The 21611-nt window shown below is 46.2% G+C and overlaps 1 protein-coding gene across 4 annotated transcripts in view; it reads right to left on the bottom strand.

The window, feature by feature from the left end:
• UBA1 (ubiquitin like modifier activating enzyme 1) overlaps positions 1-21611 on the bottom strand; it is a 155118-nt gene that overhangs the window by 34976 nt on the left and 98531 nt on the right. For all 4 annotated transcript variants that reach the window (XM_030193990.1, XM_030193989.1, XM_030193991.1 and 1 more), the window contains 6 exons: positions 6087-6263; positions 5769-5879; positions 5587-5667; positions 5329-5484; positions 5052-5217; positions 4687-4883 (listed from right to left, as the gene is read on the bottom strand). In XM_030193990.1, the coding sequence (XP_030049850.1) occupies positions 4687-4883; positions 5052-5217; positions 5329-5484; positions 5587-5667; positions 5769-5879; positions 6087-6263 (888 nt within the window). The remainder of the gene's footprint in view (positions 1-4686; positions 4884-5051; positions 5218-5328; positions 5485-5586; positions 5668-5768; positions 5880-6086; positions 6264-21611) is intronic.

The raw sequence follows: 21611 nt of genomic DNA on the forward strand, positions 1-21611 counted from the left end.
GTCTTAACACAGCCGAAGCGAAAGCGACTAGAACAAGCACCTTAAGAGTCAGATCCTTCAAAGTGCAGGATGACAAAGGCTCAAACGGAGAACAAGACAGTGCCGCCAAGAATAGATTAAGGGAAAAATTACCCAAGTGGGAGGTCGCACAAGTCCCGCTTCCCGCAGGAACCTAAGCACATCCAGATGAGACGCTAGAGACTTGCCCTGTATCCGACCCCTATAGCAGGACAGTGCCGCCAGCTGAACCTCGAGAGAGTTTAACGCCAAACCTTTCTCCAATCCCCTTTCCAAAAGTCTTGAATCTGCGCTACCGAGGACCGAAAGGGAGAGATATCTGACTCGCCACATCATGTCTCAAACACTCTCCAGGTCCTAATATAATTGAGAGAAGTGGAACAATGATGCAATCGCAGCACAGTGGACGCTACACTGACAGAGTACCCTTAGACAACTGCGCTTGCTCAAGAGCAAGGCCATAAGACAAAATCAAACGGGTTCCGGATGTGCCACTGGACCCTGAACCAACACCTCCGGAAACTTGAGAGGGGACTTGAGAAGGAGGTCCTGAAGATCCACGTGCCAAGAGTGGCAAGGCCAATCTGGAGCTATCACAATCGACCCCTGTGAGCCTCTACCTTTTGAATTAGACGACCCAACAGAGGCCACGGAGGAAAGGCATACCGGAGACCTTCCAGCCAAGGTTGAAGGGCATCAATTCCTAGAGCCTTCAAATCTTTCCCGCGACTGAAGAACCTAGGCACCTTCGCATTAGACACCAAACAGATCCATGACTGGAAACACCCAACAACGCACCACAGATTGAAACACCACGTCGCTGACAGCCTACTCCCCAGAATCTAACGTGTTGCAACTAAGGAAGTCAGCCTGGACATTTTCTGTTCCTGCTACATGAGCTGCAGACAGGGCCTGTAGATACAATTCCACCCAGCTCATGAGCTGAGTTGTCTCCTGTTCCAACCGGAGACTTCTGGTCCCCCCTTGACCGTTGACATACGCTACTGCTGTTGTGTTGTCCGACATTATGCGCACTGAGTGGTCTTCTAGTAGAGGAAGAAATGCCAAATGAATAGCTCTGTCTCCAACAGATTGATAGAAGATGTCGACTCCTCTAGTGACCACAGTCCCTGTGCATACATGCCTTGACAGTGGGCCCCCCTGCCCCTGAGGCTGGCATCTGTTGTGACTACAATCCACTGTGGGGCATTCCCTTGGTCAGGTTGGGTGTCTGAAGCCAGCAGTGGAGACTGCTGCACACTTGTGCCGAAAGCAGCATCCTCCATTGAAGAGAGTCCTTCTGTGGAGACCACCTGGAGACCTGGAGAGAAGGGCTCTCTGTAATGGAGAGGAACTGCCATGGAACCCAGGACTTGGAGATAGAGCTGTACCGATGGAAGAGACGTCTGGAGCAACTGCTGGATCAAAGTCTGCAGCTTGAGAATACGTGCCAAAGTGAGAAACACCCAGCCTTTTCGGGTGTCGAAACACACTCCCAGATAGTCCAAGGCCTGAGATGGCTGTGGACAACTCTTTAGTACATTGACCACCCAACCCAGGGACTCCAGAAATAGCACCACACGTTTCGTGTTCTGCAAACTCTCCTGGAAGGACTTTACCCGGATGAGTCCATCGTCCAGATACGGGTGGACTAAAATCCCTTCCTTCCAAAGAGCCACCACTACTACCACCATTATCTTGGTGAAGGTTCAAGGGTCGGTTGCTAGGCCAAAGGGAAGCGCTAAAAATTGGAAACGGTGACAGAGAATTGCAAAACGGAGAAACCGCTGATTCAAAGGATGAATTAGGATATGCACAGACGTCTCGGTAAGATCTAGTGCCGTCAAAAACTCCCTGGGCTGGACCACCACAATGACCGATCGAAGAGTCTCCATATGGAAAGTGCAGACCTTGAGGGCTCAATTGACCACCCTGATGTCCAGAATCGGTCGGAAAGAACCTTCTTTCTTAGAAACCTCAAAGTAAATGGAATACCGACCTTGCCGGAGTTCTTTCGAGGGCACGGGACAGAGCCTAAAGAAAGATTAGCCGTTCCAGAGTGTTCCAGACAATAGACACCTTGGCACGAGACCGACAGGGGGACTCCAGAAATGTGTCCGGAAGCCAGTGTGCACCCTACTCGAATAACCTCTAGAACCCACTGGTTGGAGGTAATCTGGCCTACCTCTGGAAGTACTGCGCCAAACACGCTTCCACTGGCACCAGAGGCTGGGCCCCGACACCCTCATTAGGAAGGGTGAGAGGGGGACTGAAATGAGGCTCCCAAATCTTTTTTCCCTTTACGGGCAACACGAAAGGACTGACTTTTGGAAAGAACGAGAATGCTGAATCGGAGCTGCCTTACCGGAACGAAAGTGAAAAAATATCGACCAAGACCCTGGTCAGAAGCTCTAGGCTGATCTTCTGGAAGCCTGGGAACTTTGGTTTCCCCAAGACTGTGAACCAACTTCTCCAGGTCGTCGTCGAACAGAGAGCCTCTAAAAGGAAACTTACTGAGCTTTGACTTAGAAGCTGCATCATATGACCAACCTCTGAGCACAGATCTCCTAGCAGCCACCCCCAGGGCCATGGATTTGGTCGAGGCCCTTAGCAAATCATATAAGTCATCTGCTAGAAATGCAGAAACCATCTCCAGCTTTGCTACCTCAGCAGCCATGGAAGCCAAATCATCCGAAGACCTAGCCAAAACTCTTTCCGACCACCTTAAGCAAGCCCTAGCTACAAGGGAACCACAAATGGCAGCCTGCACTGCCAAGGCGGAAACATAAAAGCTACTTACTCAAACAGCAATCCTGAACATCCTTAAGAACCGTACCACCATCCACTGGCACCGTGTTGCGCTTTCTGAGCACAGAGACCACTGCATCCACCACTGGGGTCTTCAGAAGGACTTTATCAGCCTCCGGAACTGGATAAAGTCGAATCAACTTGGCAGGCCTAAATACTGAGTCTGGAGCATCCCACTGCGCTTGGATAACGTCTCTGATATCCTGATGCATGGGAAAGGTTTTACACGGCTTAAGGACTCCTTTCAAATAAGAGATCCACCTTACGCAGAGCCTCCTCAAAATGCAAAGCAGTGGATACCAAGGAGATTAACTCTTGGAGGTCCTCCTTATGAAAAATGCGCAATATTCAAGGATCCTCACCCAGAACAAGAGTATCTGCCCCCAAAAATTCTACCTGCTCCGGGGGGAGGGGGGGGGGGTATTTCTAGATCAGACTCAGAGCCTTCTTCCAGTACCCAGGACCCCCTAGGCCTCGAAGATGGCAGTATCTGACCGTCTCCCAACTCCCTTCTAGGCTGAGAAACTGAATGACCTGACCGCTGAAGAAGAAAGGCTTGATACACCTGCATTACAAATTCTGGGTTGGGGGAGAACCTCCCTCAGAACAGGCAGCCAGGAGAGAAAGTTCAGCTGTTTGAGCCTGCCCTGGAGCTGGAACTCGTGAAGAAGACCTTTCAGCTAATTCTGAAGAGTAAGATAAAATGGCGGCTGTTCTCGCCAAAATCAGGGCCACATGTGCATCCTTGCTTACTGAGGTTCTGTGCCCCCCGACGGTAATGACGGAACCTTCACGGAAGAGGGACCCTGATCAAAAGTGCCATTGATCGCGGTACAATACTACATCTGCCGCTTCCCCCTACACCACAGCGCTGGCATACGTGTTACTGCTTCTCTGCCATGCCAGCGGGACAGACTGCGCCATGGGTACTCTCCCTGCACTCACACCAATGTGATTTTAATTATTTTAAACTGCCAACGGCAAGCCGGCGCTTTGAAAAAAAGGACCTGCACAGCTACGAGTCACAAGGGAAGGCAAGAAGACGGGAAGAGACGAATTGTCAGAGCACTGCTAGGTTCTAAAGTCGTCTTTTTTTTTTTTTTTTTTTAAATTGCAGCTCTCTCTCCTTACTCGAAACACTCTTCCCCTGAAGAGGCTGAGGTTCTGATAGCCCTGATGTGCCCCACAGCAACACTGGAGTGCGGGAGAGGGACCGGCCACCCAGGTGTGACACCCCCGAGGCAACAAGAGACCACCTTGGACCTCTGCCTCAAATAAAACAAGTGCACAGAAGGAAAAGTAATCTATTTTTTTTTTTTTCAAACAATAAGAAATAAAGAGAAAAGAAATAAGAGACTGAAAACAGTTCACCACTTCCTGGAGACTACTGGATCTTTCTAATCATGGCAAGGGCTCTTACTGGCTCTCTGATGAGTCAGAATTCTCAGTTGCCACCTGCTGGAAGGCATGCACAACCCATCAGTCCGGTTCAGAGGGACACTAAGAAATCTGGAATTAATGAGTTATTTTTGATTCATTTCCTGTCAAAAATGAGAATGTCACAAGAGCATCTGTATTCTTGTGCATATTTATTGTGTACAGAATCTAATACAATTTTAAAAGGGGAAAAAAAGTGAGGACGTGTGTCTGATCAACCTTGTCATGCTGTCTTAAATGTTGGGATAAACTAATCTCCCATTTAGTTCAGATCTGGTGTGAACCCCATCTCCCAACTCTCTTTAAATTCCTTCCCCTGCCAAAAGCACTCCAAGAGAAAACTTTTTAAAAATTACCTTATAATTAAGCAGGTTGTCATTTCGCAGGAATACTATAGTGCTCACTAACTAGCAAAACACTTACCTGCAATGTGTGCTCTATAGCATTGGGAAAGTTTTTCAGAGTGCAAATGGGAATGGATTTTTCTGGGGGGTCCTGGCTGGAGCTGTATGACTCTGTCAGAAAGGGGATGACCACCTGTACATTGCCTTTGGTCCCTAAGGTGCCCGATTCCAGTAGTGGAGTTCGGTAGTATACACAACGTCGATCCATATACATCCCTGGGAAAACAGAGCAGAGAAGAGAAAGTGTTTTACTCTCAAGTCACAAAATCTCTCTCTAGGATCCTGTAACTGGTAGTAACTCAGAGTAGCAAGGAATCAAAAAATGAAAACCATTCACAGCTCTTTTTACACTGTAAACTTTGATCTTAGCACTCCATTACTCACTGGCATCCACATTGTCAAGCGCATTAGTGACACCATCCAGGCCCTCAAAGAATTCATCATCGTAGATCTTCTCAGTCTCAGGCCCCACTCTGTTCTGGTGGCCTGTGATGTGAATACTTGGGTTCATCTGTTTCACAGCCTCAGCTGCTGTTTCAGATTTCATTTTCTAGAGGGGGAAAGGAGTGGGGTGGTAGAAATAATCAAACGTCAAGCTAGAGAAGAAGAGGCGGCATCAGTTTATAAATCTATTTAGTGCATACCCATTAATTATGCTTACCGTGACATCCCATGGACGAAAGAGGAACTGACGGTTCAAGTTGGACTTCTCGATGGTGTCCATGTCCGTCACTGTAATGTTGCCACCTTCTCCAGCAGCGAGGCCAATCATGGCAAAATTCTTTAGCAGTTCACAGCCAATAGCACCTGCACCAACCTAAAGAGCATTAATTGAAAGAATTTTTCAGGAAACAACCCAGATATTAGCAAAGCAAAAAACAAATGTGGCACAGTTCCAAATAAATTAAATGAGATGTACCAAGAAATATTTCTGCTTGCCAAGCTTCTCTTGCAGATCTGAGCCAAAGACTGCAATCTGACCATCATAGCGACAGTTCCTCTGGAAAAAAAAAACCCAGTAAATGAAATAATCAAAACAGAGCTTGGGGATGCAGGGCTCAGATAATCTCTAACCAAAATTAGCCAGAGTAACTCACATACCAGGCTGCACTTCTCTTCTGTTAACAGCGAGTCCTTGTCCTCCTCAGGCAGACACTCCAAAGCATCAAAATAAAGCCACTGCATGATGGGCATGAACTTGCCAGAGCAGGCCTGCGACACAAACCATCATTAGCCAGGGGGATACTACATTACCTCAGTAATACCAAACTATGCCAACAACTGTGTGTGAGTGGATCACTATCTTCCCAGGTCTGAGACGGATAATGTGAAGAAGTCACTATCCCCAATCGCATCTCTCTTGGGCTGTTTCATCTGCACGCATTCCCATGATATGGATGTCAAAACATCTGGTCTTACCTTCATGGCCTCCTGTGCTGCCAGGCCCCCAATAAAGGCATTAACTGGTGCTAGGTCACCAGCTGCCATGAATGCTAGATTCTTCACTAATGCCTCTTTCAGTTCCTCCTGCTGTATCCTAGCAGGTGCTGCCTCATTCACAGCTTTTGTCAAAGCAAGCACTTCACTGGCATCAGCCTGGGAGAACAAAGTAGAAAAATCTGTTCTATTTTTTGTGTATTTACTTTTTGAGTACTTTTGATAATGCTATCACCACATGCCCCAAAACTCCCTATACAGATCCATTAAACAAGTTATCAGTATGTTAATAGAACCTTTACCACATATTGATATAAATATAAACAGCCCCTCTTATCCCCTCCTCTCACTGCTCACCACTTCAATGCATAGTGACATAGTAGATGACAGCAGAAAAAAAAACCCTGCACAGTCCATCAAGTCTGCCCAAAAAGATAAACTCATGTGTTACTTTTTGTGTATACCTGGCCTTGATTTGTTTCTGTCATTTTCAGGGCACAGACCGTAGAAGTCTGCCCAGCACTAGCCCCGCCTCCCACCACCGGCTCTGCCATCCAATCCCGGCTAAGCTTCTGAGGATCCATTCCTTCTGAACAGGATTCCTTTATGTTTATCCCACGCATTTTTGAATTCCGTTACCGTTTTCATCTCCACCACCTCCCGTGGGAAGGCATTCCAAGTATCCACCACACTCTCCGTGAAAAAATACTTCCTGACATTTCTCGAGTCTGCCCCCCTTCAATCTCATTTCATGTCCTCTAGTTCTACCGCCTTCCCATCTCCGGAAAAGGTTCGTTTGCGGATTAATACCTTTCAAATATTTGAACGTCTGTATCATATCACCCCTGTTTCTCCTTTCCTCAGGTCAGCAAGTCACTCCTCATACGTCTTGTAACGCAAATCTCATACCATTCTCGTAGCTTTTCTTTGCACCTCTTCAATTCTTTTTACATCCTTAGCAAGATACGGCCTCCAAAACTGAACACAATACTCCAGGTGGGGCCTCACCAACGACTTATAAACCGGGGCATTAAAACCTCTTTTCTTCTGCTGGTCAAACCTCTCTCTATACAGCCTAGCAACCTTCTAGCTACGACCACCGCCTTCTCACACTGTTTCGTCGCCTTCAGATCCTCAGATACTATCACCCCAAGATCCCTCTCCCCATCCATACATATCAGACTCTTACCGCCTAGCACATACGTCTCCCGTGGATTTCTACACCCTAAGTGCATCACTTTGCATTTCTTCACATTGAATTTTAATTGCAAAACCTTAGACCATTCTTCTAGCTTCCGCAGATCCTTTTTCATGTTTTCCCTCCCGGGTGTCCACTCTGTTACAAATCTTAGTATCATCCGCAAAAAGGCAAACTTTACCTTCTAACCCTTCGGCAATGTCACTCACAAATATACTGAACAGAACCGGCACCAATCCCTGAGGCACTCCACTACTCACCATTCCCTCATTCGAGCAAATTCAATTAACCACCACCCTCTGGCATCTGTTCGTCAACCAGTTCACCACGTCGGGTCCTATGTTCAGCCTGTCAAGTTTATTCAAGAGCCTCCTGTGGGGACCCGTGTCAAAAGCTTTACTGAAATTTAAGTAGATTACGTCTATAGCACGTCCATGATTAAATTCTCCGGTCACCCAGTCAAAGAATTCAGTGAGATTCGTTTGGCACGATTTAATTTTAATTAAATTTACCCTAATGGACCAGCTTAATTCCACCAGATCACCTACGATACTCCTGCTAAGACGTTGACACTTACTCTGACCCCAATGTTATACTCAATCCCTCATCTTCTTCCCTCCATCCTTTACCATTTCCCTCCCATTCTCCTTCCCTTTCACCTATCATATCCTTGTCTACCTTCCCTATTCTAGTTCATTACATTCTTTTCACATGTCCTTTGTAATGCCTTTCATAATGTAAGTAGTTATGATCATCACAATTTATAATACTGTTCCTTCATTTCCTTGTTTTTACTGTATTCTTTACCATGTAAGATGCTTTCTTTTACTATGTAAGCCGCACTGGATCTGCTGTATGTGGGAAAGAGCGAGGTACAAATGTAATAAATAAATAAAATTGGTAAAACCATGTTTACTATACCAATCCTAAAAAGGTCTCCAAATTCTGCTGCTTATGAACAGCAATTATTTCACTTGTGAGGCACATATTCCATAATCTACGAATGACAGCATGCCCTCTAAGAAACTTTTTTCAATTGGTCGCAATTACCCCTCCTGCTGCAACTCCACATAACACCACACATTCATACAGTGGTGTGCTGGTAAATTTTTAACAACAGGCTCTCTCCCCGGTCCACCTCTGGCCCCCCCCCCCCCCACCTCTGCGCCCCCCCCCCCATCTAGCTCTGCGCCCCCCAAAATTGCAGAGCTGGCTATAGCCAGTGGGTGGGGGGGGGGGGGGGGGCAATGCATTACTCTCTCCAGGAAAAAAAAATTAAATGATCCCAGGTTCCAATCTAATTCATGTTTAATGTGGGATAAAATGCCATAAATAAGTAAATAAATATAAACTTTTAATGTTGAGCACCTGATTCTCAAAGGGAACATATTCCAAACACTATAATGAAAATAAAATGATTTTTTCTACCTTTGTTGTCTGGTGACTTTTTCTGATCATGCTGGCCCAGTATCCGATTCTGCTGCTATCTGTCCTCTTAACTCCGTTTCCAGGGCTTCCTTTCCATTTATTTCTTTCCTTTCCTCCTTTCTTCTTCATTTCTGGTCCTCAGCTTCTGCCTATTTTCTTCATCCATGTGCAGTTTTTCTCCTCTCTTCCTTTTCCCTTATCTCCTTCCTCACTCTTCCCTCCCCTCCATCCATGTCCAGCATTTATTCTCTCTCCCCTCCTCTCCCCTGCCCTCCATCCACCCATGGCCAGCGACCCTTCTCTCCCCTGCCCTCCATCCACCCATGTCCAGCAGTGACCCTCCTCTCCCCTGCCCTGCATGCACCCATGGCCAGCGACCCTTCTCTCCCCTGCCCTCCATCCACCCATGGCCAGCGACCCTTCTCTCCCCTGCCACCCCCTCCCGACTTGTTCCACAAATTCTCCTGCTTCCTCCCTCCCTCCCGATCCGGGCCCTCACCGACCCCATCAAATTCTTCGGGGCAGGCAGTGTTGCCTGCCCGCTGCCATCGCTGACTTTCCTCCGCCACCCGATCACGCTTCAAAATGGCCACCGAGACTTACGGAAGTCTCGGCGGCCATTTTTAAAGCAAAACAGGCGGAGGAGGAAAGTCAGCGATAGCAGCAGGCAGGCAACACTGCCTGCCCCGAAGAATTCAATAGTCAAGGTAGGATCGATGAGGGACCGGATCCGGAGGGCGGGAGAGCCGGCTTGCCCTTTCCAACAACCGGCTCACAAGTCCGGCCAAAATTTAACAACCAGATCTTGTGAGCCAGAGCGAGCCGGCTCCAGCACACCACTGCCTTCTTATCAAACCACTGTGTAGTAGCAGGTTTTTGGGATCCAAACTCACTTCATATTCCACAATATCACAAACCAATTTTCTGACCTGTTTCCACATTCTATTTAGCACCGTGCATTCCCAAATTATGTGCAAAAATCTGCCCATAGCCTTTCCATTACCTGATATCCCTCCCTGGCAACATTTTCGCCACTGTTGGGAGTTAGTTATATTCTATAAAGAAGTCGGTATCTGCTTTCCTGTACAGAGAGCGTGCATACCATGACCTTTAAAAAAACACCAGCTCCATTTCATCCATTGCCACCCCTCGCCCAATCTTGGCAAAAACGTCTCTCCTTTCTTCTGAGATAATAGCTCATAAAATTTAGAAACCATTCCCTTATTTCATTTATAGAATTCCTTAAATGGGGTCTGCTCTTCTATACTTGCTTCTGTAAGATATAGGGCCTAAGTTGTAAGTATCGATAAAATTATCGCTCATGTAACCCATATTGCGATTCCACTTCCTCAGAGGCAACGTTCTCATTTCTCCCTACCAGTTGCCCTATAACAGCGCCCCCTCTCTCCATGTAGAGAAAGTTCTCTGAATTAACACCTGGCGGGAATGATCTATTGTAGCAAATTGGACTACATGGTGAAATTAGATCTTACCTGCTAATTTTCTTTCCTCTAGACCCTCCAGACCGGTCAAGACGCGTGGGTTATGTCCTCCTACCAGCAGAGGGAGACTGAGAAAACACTAAGCTTTTGAAGCCTGTATATATAACCTGTGCAGAACCTCCACTAGCCAGTATACCCCTGACAAAGCAGAGAAACAAAAAACACTAACAACAACTAGCAACCCTGTACGTGGTCACAGTAAACTGCAAAAACAAGAAACATCTTCCGCTTGCTCTTACGGAAACATGTTCCTTTGCCTTTGATAAAACAGTTGGGCTTCTACAGGTGGACTATCAAAGAAGAGCCCCACCTGTCCCGGACTCCTATCACAAAACAGAAATAAACAGTCTGCAATTAGAGAAACAACAATTTACAGCAGCCAAGAATTATCCAACAAACACACCTCCTGGCCTCCAATACAGACAGGGCGGGCTCTTGACCGGTCTGGAGGGTCTAGAGGAAAGAAAATTAGCAGGTAAGATCTAATTTCACCTTCCTCAGCGACCCTCCAGACCGGTCAAGACGCGTGGGACGTACCAGAGCAGTAACTAACTTATGGGAGGGACCTACTAAGGCCAGAGGTCAAAACTGCTGCCCCAAAGCGCACCTCGTCCTTCGCATGCACAGGAATCCTATAATGCTTCACAAAGGAATGCAACGAAAACCAAACCGCAGCCCGACAAATATCTAACAGAGAAATCATACTATTCTCCGCCCACGAGGCTGCCATTCCCCTAGTGGAATGAGCAGACCAGCCCCTAGGCACCACAGGACCCTTCACCAAGTAAGCAGATGCAACCACCTCCTTCAACCACCGTGCTATGGTCACCTTAGGAGCCGCTGCACCCTTCTTTGGGCCACCATGAAGAACGAACAAACGGTCAGAGGCTCTGAAGTCCTGAGTTCCAGAGAGATAACAACTCAAAACTCTCCTGACATCCAGCTTGGCAATACCACGCTGCTCCGAATCTCCAGCCATATCACCCAACACTGGCAGAGAGATGACCTGATTAACATGGAACTCGGAAACCACCTTGGGCAAAAAAGGAAAGCACCGTCCGCAACGAAACCTTTCCCTCAGAAAGGACAAAAATGGTTCCCTAAAAGACAAAGCCTGAAGCTCTGAAACACTCCGTGCTGAAGTAATCGCCACCAACAAGACCGCCTTTAAAGATAAATCCTTACAAGATGCCGATACCAGAGGCACAAACGGAGGCCTGATCAAAGCATCCAAAACTAGCTTCAAATCCCACGGAGGCACCATCCGTCACTGAGGCGGACGCAGCAACTTAACACCCTTCAAAAAACGCACTACCTCAGGCACAGACGCGAAGGACTTTCACTGAAGCTTCCCACGAAAACATGACAAAGCTGCCACCTGAACCTTCAGTGTAGACAAGGCCAGACCTCTATCAACACCATCGTGCAAAAATTCCAAAACTTCCGCCACCGAAGAGTGAAACGGACGAACTCGATGGTCTTCACACCAGTGCTCAAAGATTCTCCAAACCCGGACATACGCCAAGGAAGTGGATCGTCTACGGCAACTCAACATCGTAGCAAAGCCACTGGACGAAAGCCCCTTCTTCTTCAACTTGTGCCGCTCAAGAGCCAAGCCATAAGCGAAAACCGAGCCGGATCCGGCATGATTATCGGGCCTTGACACAGAACTGATCCCAACAAAGGCAGGGCCGCCGCCCCTGCCAACCGCACCAGGTCTCCATACCATGGTCGACGCTGCCAATCCGAAGCTACCAGAATCACCCGACCGGAGTGATGTTCGATGCGCTATATTACTCGACCGACTAACAGCCACAGAGGAAACACATACAGTCACTCCCGAAGCCAAGGCAACAGAAGAGTGTCGATTTCCTCCGCTCAAGGGTCTCTTCAGCGACTGAAAAAAAAAAATCTCTGAACTAAGATCACCGAAAGTCCCCAGACCGACACAACTCACTGGAACACTGACCGAAGAAAAGACCACTCTCTGGGATCTAGAGTGTGCCTGCTGAGATAATCTGCATCTATGTGACCTACCCCGGCCACATGCGCTGCCAAGAGAGCCTGAAGATGAGTTCAACTGCGCCGCCAAGGCTCTTTGTTCCCCCCTTGACGGTTGACATATGCTACTGCCATGGCATTGTCACAGAGCACTCGGACTGCCTTGTGGCGAACCACCGACGTCAAGGCCTGGAGCGCCACCCGAATGGCCCGAGTTTCCAGCCGGTTGATGGACCACTCTGCTTCTGCCCGAGACCACCGGCCTTGAGCTACCTGACTGAGACAATGTGCCCCCCAACCTTGCAGACTGGCATCCGTGACCATTACCAGCCCCTGTGGGGACTCCAACGGCATTCCTTTCCCAAATTGCGCGGACTGAGCCACCAGCGGAGACTGAGACGAGGGGCCACCGACAGCGGACAACACATTTCCAAGTCCTGCGACAGAGGGGACCAACGACTGAGCAGAGCTGACTGTACCTGACGCATGTGCGCCCTGGCCCACGGAACTACCTCTATGGTCGCCACCATCAGGCCCAGGACCTGACGATAAGTACGGGCCGTCGGCGCCTTCTCTGCAAGGAACCGACGAATCGGACCCTGTAACTTGGAACCAAAAGGCTGCACAAAGAAAAGTGAAGATAAGCTTCCGTCAAATCCAGGGAAGTGAGAAACTCTCCTTTCCTGACCGCACCAGTGACCGACCGCAACGTCTCCATCCGGAAAGAGGGCACCTTGAGTGCCGCATTGACCCTTTTGAGATCTAAAATGGGACGAAAAGTGTCCTCTTTCTTGTGGACCACAAAATAGATCAAATAGCACCCTGAGCGTTGCTGATCTGAAGGAACAGGAACCACGGCTCCCAACGCGAGCAGCCACCGCAGAGTGTCCCTCACTGCTGCCCTCTTGCTCCAAGACCGACAGAGGGATTCCAGAAACACTTCGGGAGAACAGCTTTCGAATTCCAGCGCACATCCGCCTCGAAACACCTTGAGAACCCACTGATCTGACCTGATTTGGGCCCAACTCTGGTAAAACAGACTCAGCCGAGCCCCAACATGCACCAGAGCCTGAGCCCGCACACCTTCATTGGGAATTGTGGCCTGAATACTAACCTCCCGCGGAAAAGCCACGCCCTCCGCGACGACTCTCACGAAAGAACTGTGTGCGCTGGAAAAACCAACCCCTAGAGGTCCTACTACTATTAAATATTTCTATAGCACTACTAGACTTATGCAGCGCTGTACAAATTAACATGAAAAGACAGTCCCTGCTCAACAGAGCTTACAATCTAAATTGGACAAACAGCTAGGGGTAGGTCCCACTCGATCTGCCCGGCCTATACCGCTGAGCCTCCCTAAACCGTCCCCGAGAGGAACTAGTTCTGGCCCCTGCCTTGAACCGAAAATCTGGAAGCCATAGAACCTTGGTATCACTAAGACCTCACACTAACTTGTCCAAATCTTCTCCAAAGAGCATAGCTCCCTTAAGTGGCAGAGACCCACAACCATAGCCATATTATTTGTCTGAAGTAGGCAACAAATCATAAAAGCCTCAGACAAAAAGGATGAACCCATGTCCAAGTCGGCTAACTCCTGACCCCCAGAAGAACCAACATCTACCGAATCATCCAGGAGCTTCTCGGCCCAACGAAAACATGCCCGAGCTACCAGACCCCCACAAACCGAGGCCTGCAGGGCTAGAGCCGACAAAACAAAACTACGCTTGAGAAAAGATCCCAACTTCCTATCCTGAGGATCACGGAGGGCCGTTCCTCCATCAAACGGGATAGCCGTAGCTATAATTACTGCCGTCACTACTGCATCTACCGTGGGAGCCTTAAAGGAATCCCTATCGTCCTGAGGGAGGGGATAAAGCCTCGCCATTGCCTTTGCCACCTTACACGGCAAATCCCATTCCTGACAAATCATCTCCCGGAGATCCTTGTTCATAGGGAAGGATCACGCCTGACGCTGAATGCCCTTCACCAACGGATCCTGGACAGTTTCCCCCAAAGCCACCTCAGGACCAAACTGAAGGGTGGACGACACCTGATCTATGAGTTCTGACAGCTCATCTCTATGGAAAATCCGCACTACTGAAGGATCCTCTCCAGGAATCCAACAATCCTGCTCCTGAGAGCCGTCAATTCCATCTGACTCCCCCAGATCACTAAGCGCAGCTTCTGCAGCTACAGGAGAAAAACATTGCCTGTCCTCTGACCACTCTAACCGTGGTCTCTCAGCCAAGACGGAAATAGCCCCCTCTTCCAATTGGGGGGGGGGGGAGGGGGGGTCCCGATCTCCAGGCCTGATACCGCGTCCAGACAAAATCTGGAGGAAAGCCCACCATTCCTGGACCGTCATTAGGCCCTTTTGTGCCAAAAACGGAGGCCGCAGGCCCAAAACCAGCCGGCTCCACGGGCCGCGTCAGACTCAAGATGGCGGCTGTTCCCGCCGAAACTGTTCCCACTGACAGCGGCCCTGCCTACGCTCCCGCTGACCCGGAGACTCCCGACACCATCGATCCCTCCGCGGTCAAGTCGGGGGGTGCCGCAGCCACCTTTATAGGTGCACCGCAAAGCTACACTGAGCGCCCGGCGCCTCTACCCCTCGCCACGAGCACGCGCGACATCGGAGGAGCTGGGCCGCCATAAACCACGAGGGAAGGGAAAAGCTGTTCCGCAAACGCGCCAAACCAAAAACTCACTCACACTGCAAAAGCACTGGAGAAAGCGCTGCTCTCTCGTTCCAGCAAGGAATCAAAACCCCCGTTCGGTCCGCTGAAAATAAAGAAATAAATGCCCTTAAAGGCACAGTACTCCAACTCTGGCAGCTGGAAATTGTAAGGCACTCAAGGCTACAATACTGAGAAAGCAGCCGAGGCACAAAGCTGCCAAGCAAAACGAAATAGAATAACTGACCTTAAAGGCACAGTACTCTAATTCTGGCATCTGGAAATTGTAAGGCACTCAAGGCTACAATACTGAGAAAGCAGCCGAGGCACAAAGCTGGCAAGCAAAATGAAATAGAATAACTGACCTTAAAGGCATCGTACTCTAACTCTGGCATCTGGAAATTGTAAGGCACTCAAGGCTACAATACTGAGAAAGCAGCCGAGGCACAAAGCTGCCAAGCAAACAGAAATAGAGAGCAGCACAGGGGGAGGGACCCAAACATAGGTGTAACACCCCAGGGGGAAAAACTGGGCCCCACCAGACCCAGGGCCCCAAAGCACTTTTTTTTTTTTTTACACACACACGTACAGGGTACTGCAACAGAATAAAGTTTGGAAGGAAAAAATCCTACGACCCAATGACAAACTACCTCACCAGATTATTGGAGACTGCACAGGCTGTCAACTGCTACCTCTGCTGAGACTGAGAAAATACTGGCTAGTGGAGGTTCTGCACAGGTTATATATACAGGCTTCAAAAGCTTAGTGTTTTCTCAGTCTCCCTCTGCTGGTAGGAGGACATAACCCACGCGTCTTGACCGGTCTGGAGGGTCGCTGAGGAACTAACAATTCCCTTCCCTTATAGCAATACAGACATTATTCTGACTGAAGACTGAACAGATGTGCGATTTCCTCCTGCTCTAAACTTCTCTGGAGAATACTTATACACCACATATATATATACACACACACACACACACATATCCAAGGGAACATTCCCCATATACACTTGATCAAGTCTTACTCAGGTTTACCCAACTCCCCTCTCCTAGATTCCAGAATGGCCTTCAGTTGGGACGTTTGATGCATTAAGTTTAGAATTCCCAGCATCTCTCTTCTTGTAGAATATGTATAGGGCACTCCCTTATTGCCTCTAAAAGGGGGGAGCTGAACAGAAGAGACTGAAAAAAAAAAAAAAAAGCAAGCCCTTCTGGCAAAGGAAAAACACTTTAGAGTTCAGTTTTTCTCTTGTATAATAAAGCTAAAATTTATTAGAGTAAATAAATGGTTACAATAAAATTTCTTTTATTCCAGTATTTCAAAAAATTGAATTCTTATTTATATCAGTCCAAATTTCAGTAAAAGGAAATAAAATCTCTCTGTTTTCCTTTGGAAGCTATCAGATTCTGACTTAGTACAGGATGTGCTTCGGCAGAATGCTGAAACTTAATTTTGTCCAATCACTTAATGACTTATATTTTCTCTTATTTATCTGGTATTCTTCAACTCTGACCTCTAAGCTCACCTTCACATAATTCTATTTCTTTGGTATTTTTCTCAAATAGTCATCATTTGCCCTTTGTAACCTCCTTCCCTCGAATACTTATCACTCATATTTGTCCTTCACTGAAAATGTCCCTGTGTTAAGTTCAGAGCCTGTCTGAAGCAAACAGACACTTGTTAAAGTTTATGGCCCATTACTAGGGCTAAGCAAGCCTGTCTATGGTCTGTGAGAAAACCAAGACGACACAAGCTAGCTAATTGCCCAACTAGATCATAGATAAGGGAATAAGTTATATATACAAAGCTGACTGATGTACAAAACCAGACAGCTCTATACAAATATAAAGCCCATCCACTATGGCCTCTTCTTCCATCCTATATAATAATTTGCACCTCCGTCTGGATGCCTGGGTTCGTAACAGTTCCCATTGGTCCGCTCTGGGGATGACATCACAGGGCAGACCAATGGGAAGTGAGAGGGAAGGGAACCCAGCAGCAGCCACCGGAGGTGAGTAAAGAATCGCCCCCCACCGCTCCATGACCCCCTACCTCCCTCCCTCCACTCCCATCCGACCGAGTTCCACAGGCCCACTCCAGTTCGATGGCCCCACTCCCTTAGTTCCACGCATTCCCCCCCCCCCCCTCCGATTTCCACTGCCCAGCGCCTCCCTCCCTCTCTCTCTGTGGCAGTCTGAAGCGGCGTCCGTGCTGGACTTCACTGTTGCCAGCGGAGCAGGAGGTAAAACATTTTAAAACAACAGCTGGCGCTTACGAAGAGCTGGGGCACCCGCATACATCCTGCTTGCACGCGGAGGCCACAGAGAGAGAGAGGGGGGGAGGCGCTGGGCGGCGGAAATCAGAGGGGGGGGGGGGGTGGAACAATTCTTTACTCACCTCCGGTGACTGCTGCTGGGTTCCCTTCCCTCTCACTTCCCATTGGTCCGCCCTGTGATGTCATCCCCAGAGCAGACCAATGGGAACTGTGTTACAAACCCAGGCATCCAGATGGAGGTGCAAATTATTATATAGGATTATCAGCTGTAACTTGACAGTGCAGTTCCTCACAACAGGATTTCTCTAAGTCCTGATTAATTCTTGCAATAAGCAGCACTGGAAGGGAACGGATTCTTATCTGCAAATTAGTCATTATAGTAGAGACCTTTGATTTGTGCAAGGAGTTTGTCTACTGAAGTACTTAATGTGTTTAGTTCAACACTCCTCTGATATATATATCTGTGTTACTGTACCTTAGGTAACAGATTCTAGAGAAATTGCACCCCCCCCCCCCCCCCCCCCCCCCCCAAAAAAGTGAGTCTAGATCAATGTTTAGATTTTTTTTATGTACCTTGAATGAAAATGTTGTGCTGATCCAGAACTTTTCTAGGCAACTGCCTAGTTTGCTGTAATTTGTTTAAATTGTTTTCTCTTTCACTACATAGGAGATACATTGTTAGATTTCCTATTTGGGGCCGTTATATTTTAGATGCTCCTAGTAAACACCTGGCATGTAAAACTTTTCTCCCACATCGTGTGTCCTTTCTGACCCTTGTTTTGTATAAATGGGGAAACAGTACACTTAAATAAGATTAGGGCACCAAATAATCAGTTCTGTCAGCTATTCGTTTTCTTATGTCAAGTATAGAACTTAATTTTCCCTAATTTGCACTTTTGAAAATTGGATGCTGATGTAATTTTTATTTTTCCCTAATCCTAATTTGTTTTTCTCTAAATGACATGTGCCTATCTAATGCTTTTAAGAAGCTTTGACATGTGCCTAATGCTTTTAAGAAACTTGTTTGTAATAGCCCAATAATAGAGATTTCAACATTATGTCTTAAATTTTATGGAATATACTTGTGCAGAACTTATATGCATTCTCCCATTCAATTTTGGAAAAATTTGCGTAGAAAGTTACAGAAATGTTTTAACAAACGAGAAGGTCTATTTGTAATTAGCTTAAAATAGGCAAGTTATGTGAACTGTTTAAACACATACTGTGAATGGTCACATGGAAGGAGGGCATGACAGTATAACAGCATGTATAGAAAAGATATTGCAAGTTTGTTAGAAGGAATGAGCAACGTGAATATATATGGAAGTCTTTTGAACAGGGATATGTATATGAATTATGATATATTCTTTTAGTTAAGACCAGAATAGCAATTGATTTTATTCTAAATTCACTATAACCAGAATTGCATAATTGAGCTAATGGACATTGCTCTGTTTTATTGTTTTCATTCAAAATCCCCCTATTTACTTCAGAAGCATCATGTCATCCTGTTTACAAAATATCAGCCTGACCAGCTGGTATAAAAGACATTTCACCCATAAAACGTGGCAAGACCCAATCTCTATGGGACTGTTTAGTATCCCAGCAGTGACACCTACAGCTGCATTGCTGGAAGGACACTTAGTTGGATTCATTTCTGTGCTTTAAAGGCATACTCCATTTATTGGGTGAATTGTTAAACTCTAGCATATAAACTGTTGGTTTGATTTGATTGAATATTACATTTTTTTTTGTATAATCTTTAAGTTACATTTTAAGTTATGATTTCTTTCTTCGATTCTCTTCTTCTGACTCTAAATCCTGCTTGCTAGATGTAAACTCATGTTAACACTAAGTTTTCATATTATTAAAACAATTGACTTTCGTGTTTGATAATGCTTCTGTTCACATAAGATTTTTATTATATCTTACACATACCTTGAACTGTGCAACGAATGAAATCTGAGAACATCCTTAAGTTAATGACATGTTCCTCATGAATTAGACACTATTATATGGACTATTTACCTTCCTGGACACCATACGGCACTCTAAATGGAAGTCTTCTAGATGCAACATGATGCCTGCCTGTGTGAGCCTCCCCACGGCATAATCCCTACACTGCACTATAACTTTCTAATCATATTCTATCTTGCATTTTCCAGGAACTGCCAGACAGAAGGGGGGATGGTACAGAAAAATACCAAGGCCTTGAAAATAGGAGATCTAGTACACCGCAAACGTTATACCCACAAAACTTGGAAGGATCCTGTTCATGTTGGACCTTTCCAAAATGAGGCCCTGTCAGCCACAGCAGCGAACTGACAATCAGTCTCCTATACAAACATCTTTGCCTCATGCAGCCCATGACCCTGAAACAACAGTGCCTGGAGCCATAGACTCTTAAGTTTACTATCTGGAGACTACTGTTTATGGGCATAGCTGTGTTCGTGATAATACAATGTATTTCTAGCAATATTGATACTATCTGTTAATTTTTTCTGTTTATGATTACATTACAATTGGATGTTTGTAACATAGCCAATTGTGGATCTTTAGACTGGCAACGATGGTATTGTCAATATTATGTTTATTTGCATACTTATGTTAAAATGAGTCAGTATACATCTTCTTGCACGACAGAAAAATACCAATTGGCTTGGAATAATCCCTTATGTTATAATATAACCCTTGTCCGACAACCAGTAGACTGTACAAATCAGAAGAGGGAAAATGTGACCTTGTACTTATTATCTAATACTGGTTCACTTAATTTATTTTTGTTACATTTGTACCCCACACTTTCCCACTCATGGCAGGCTCAATGCGGCGGGCAATGGAGGGTTAAGTGACTTGCCCAGAGTCACAAGGAGCTGCCTGTGCCGGGAATCGAACTCAGTTCCTCAGTTCCCAAGGACCAAAGTCCACCACACTAACCACTAGGCCACTCCTCCACTCCATCCCTTACTACCTCAAATTTTAGAAGCAAAAATTCCTATTAAGCTCCTCAACGTAACAAGCCTTAAGGAAACTTTTATTCTTGAGACTGGTTTCAATGAAGCTAATGTGTGGCTAGATTGGATTTGGTATACTATCTGGAGTTTAAACGTATCTGATTGTTCTGCTTCTCGCCCTGAGCCTTAAGTAGTCTCTTTTGCCTTAAATTCAGTAAAATGATTACAATGGAACCATGTGCATGTTAAAACTGCTTAAGGGTTCCAGTAAAACTATTGAACCACACTGCCTCTCAGCCTACTGTTCCCCGACTTACCTAAGGGAGCAAAAACACCCCCGGTATTCAGACCACCAGTCCCCTAGGACAATTTTTGAGACCTGTCTAACCTGAGAAAAAAATCCTGAATCCTTATTCAATTGGTAACCTTTCACTATATAACTCTACCTTAACCTCTACCAATGACCTTGACTTTTCTGACAGACATATGGCGATATTGTGGAACCAAAACCTTATACTCAATGCTGTCCACTAACTGGCAAGGAAAATGTGGTCTAGTCTAATTAGTGATCCCATTTAGTAACGCAATCAGTTGATAATCCAGTTCTTTCTAGAAAGAAGCAAGAAATCCCTGGTTCCTTTGATGATAGAATTTATATTGACTCTATAGGTGTACCAAGGGGGGGTGCTAGATTAATTCAAGGCCCGCAACCAAATTGCTGCAGGTTTTGAATCCTCTTTGTTTTGGTGGTCCACTATTAACAAAAATGTTGATAAATTAACTATATTTATTATAATCAACTGCGCTTCATTAATTACATTCGAGATGCACTTAAAGGTATTGCTGCTCACTTAGATGCCACATGAACTTGCCGAGAATTCTAGTATAGATGCCACTTGGACTGGGGTGAATGGACAATATTTTGGGGAAATGGAAAACGTTTATAGTATCTAGTTTAACCACAATGATAATTGTTATTGCTGTATTTGTACTTCTTGGCTGTTGTGTAATACCTTGTATCAGAAGCTTGGTGCAATGTTTAATTGAAACTGCTTTTAAGTAAGAGAGAACCCATAGGACACTATGTTCTGTATGAAAAACTACACATTAACACAGATTGAAGATGTATGTTGATGATGTTTAAATCTTTTATGATTTCCTTTACCTAGCATTGTTATCTTCCTCCAGGATCATTTAGATGGGAGGATATTGTAAGTAGCATAAGGCCCGGGGAAGGTTGAAGAGGAGAAATATACATTTCTCTATAACCACATTGTCTTGTTACACTTAGCCCAATCCCTGCTCACGATTTTTCTATGTGGATATAGAACATGACTTGCACCATAAACTCCCCATGTACGATCCAGACCCATATGCTTCTTAGTGCCCATACATGAGGTCGTGTGGCCAGGACGGGTAAGACGGACCTTTTCCAGCCAACAGAATTTAAGTGGCTTGTGAACTAAGACAGCCT

Source organism: Microcaecilia unicolor, chromosome 2 (assembly GCF_901765095.1).
Source record: "Microcaecilia unicolor chromosome 2, aMicUni1.1, whole genome shotgun sequence".
In the NCBI taxonomy this organism is placed as follows: domain Eukaryota; kingdom Metazoa; phylum Chordata; class Amphibia; order Gymnophiona; family Siphonopidae; genus Microcaecilia; species Microcaecilia unicolor.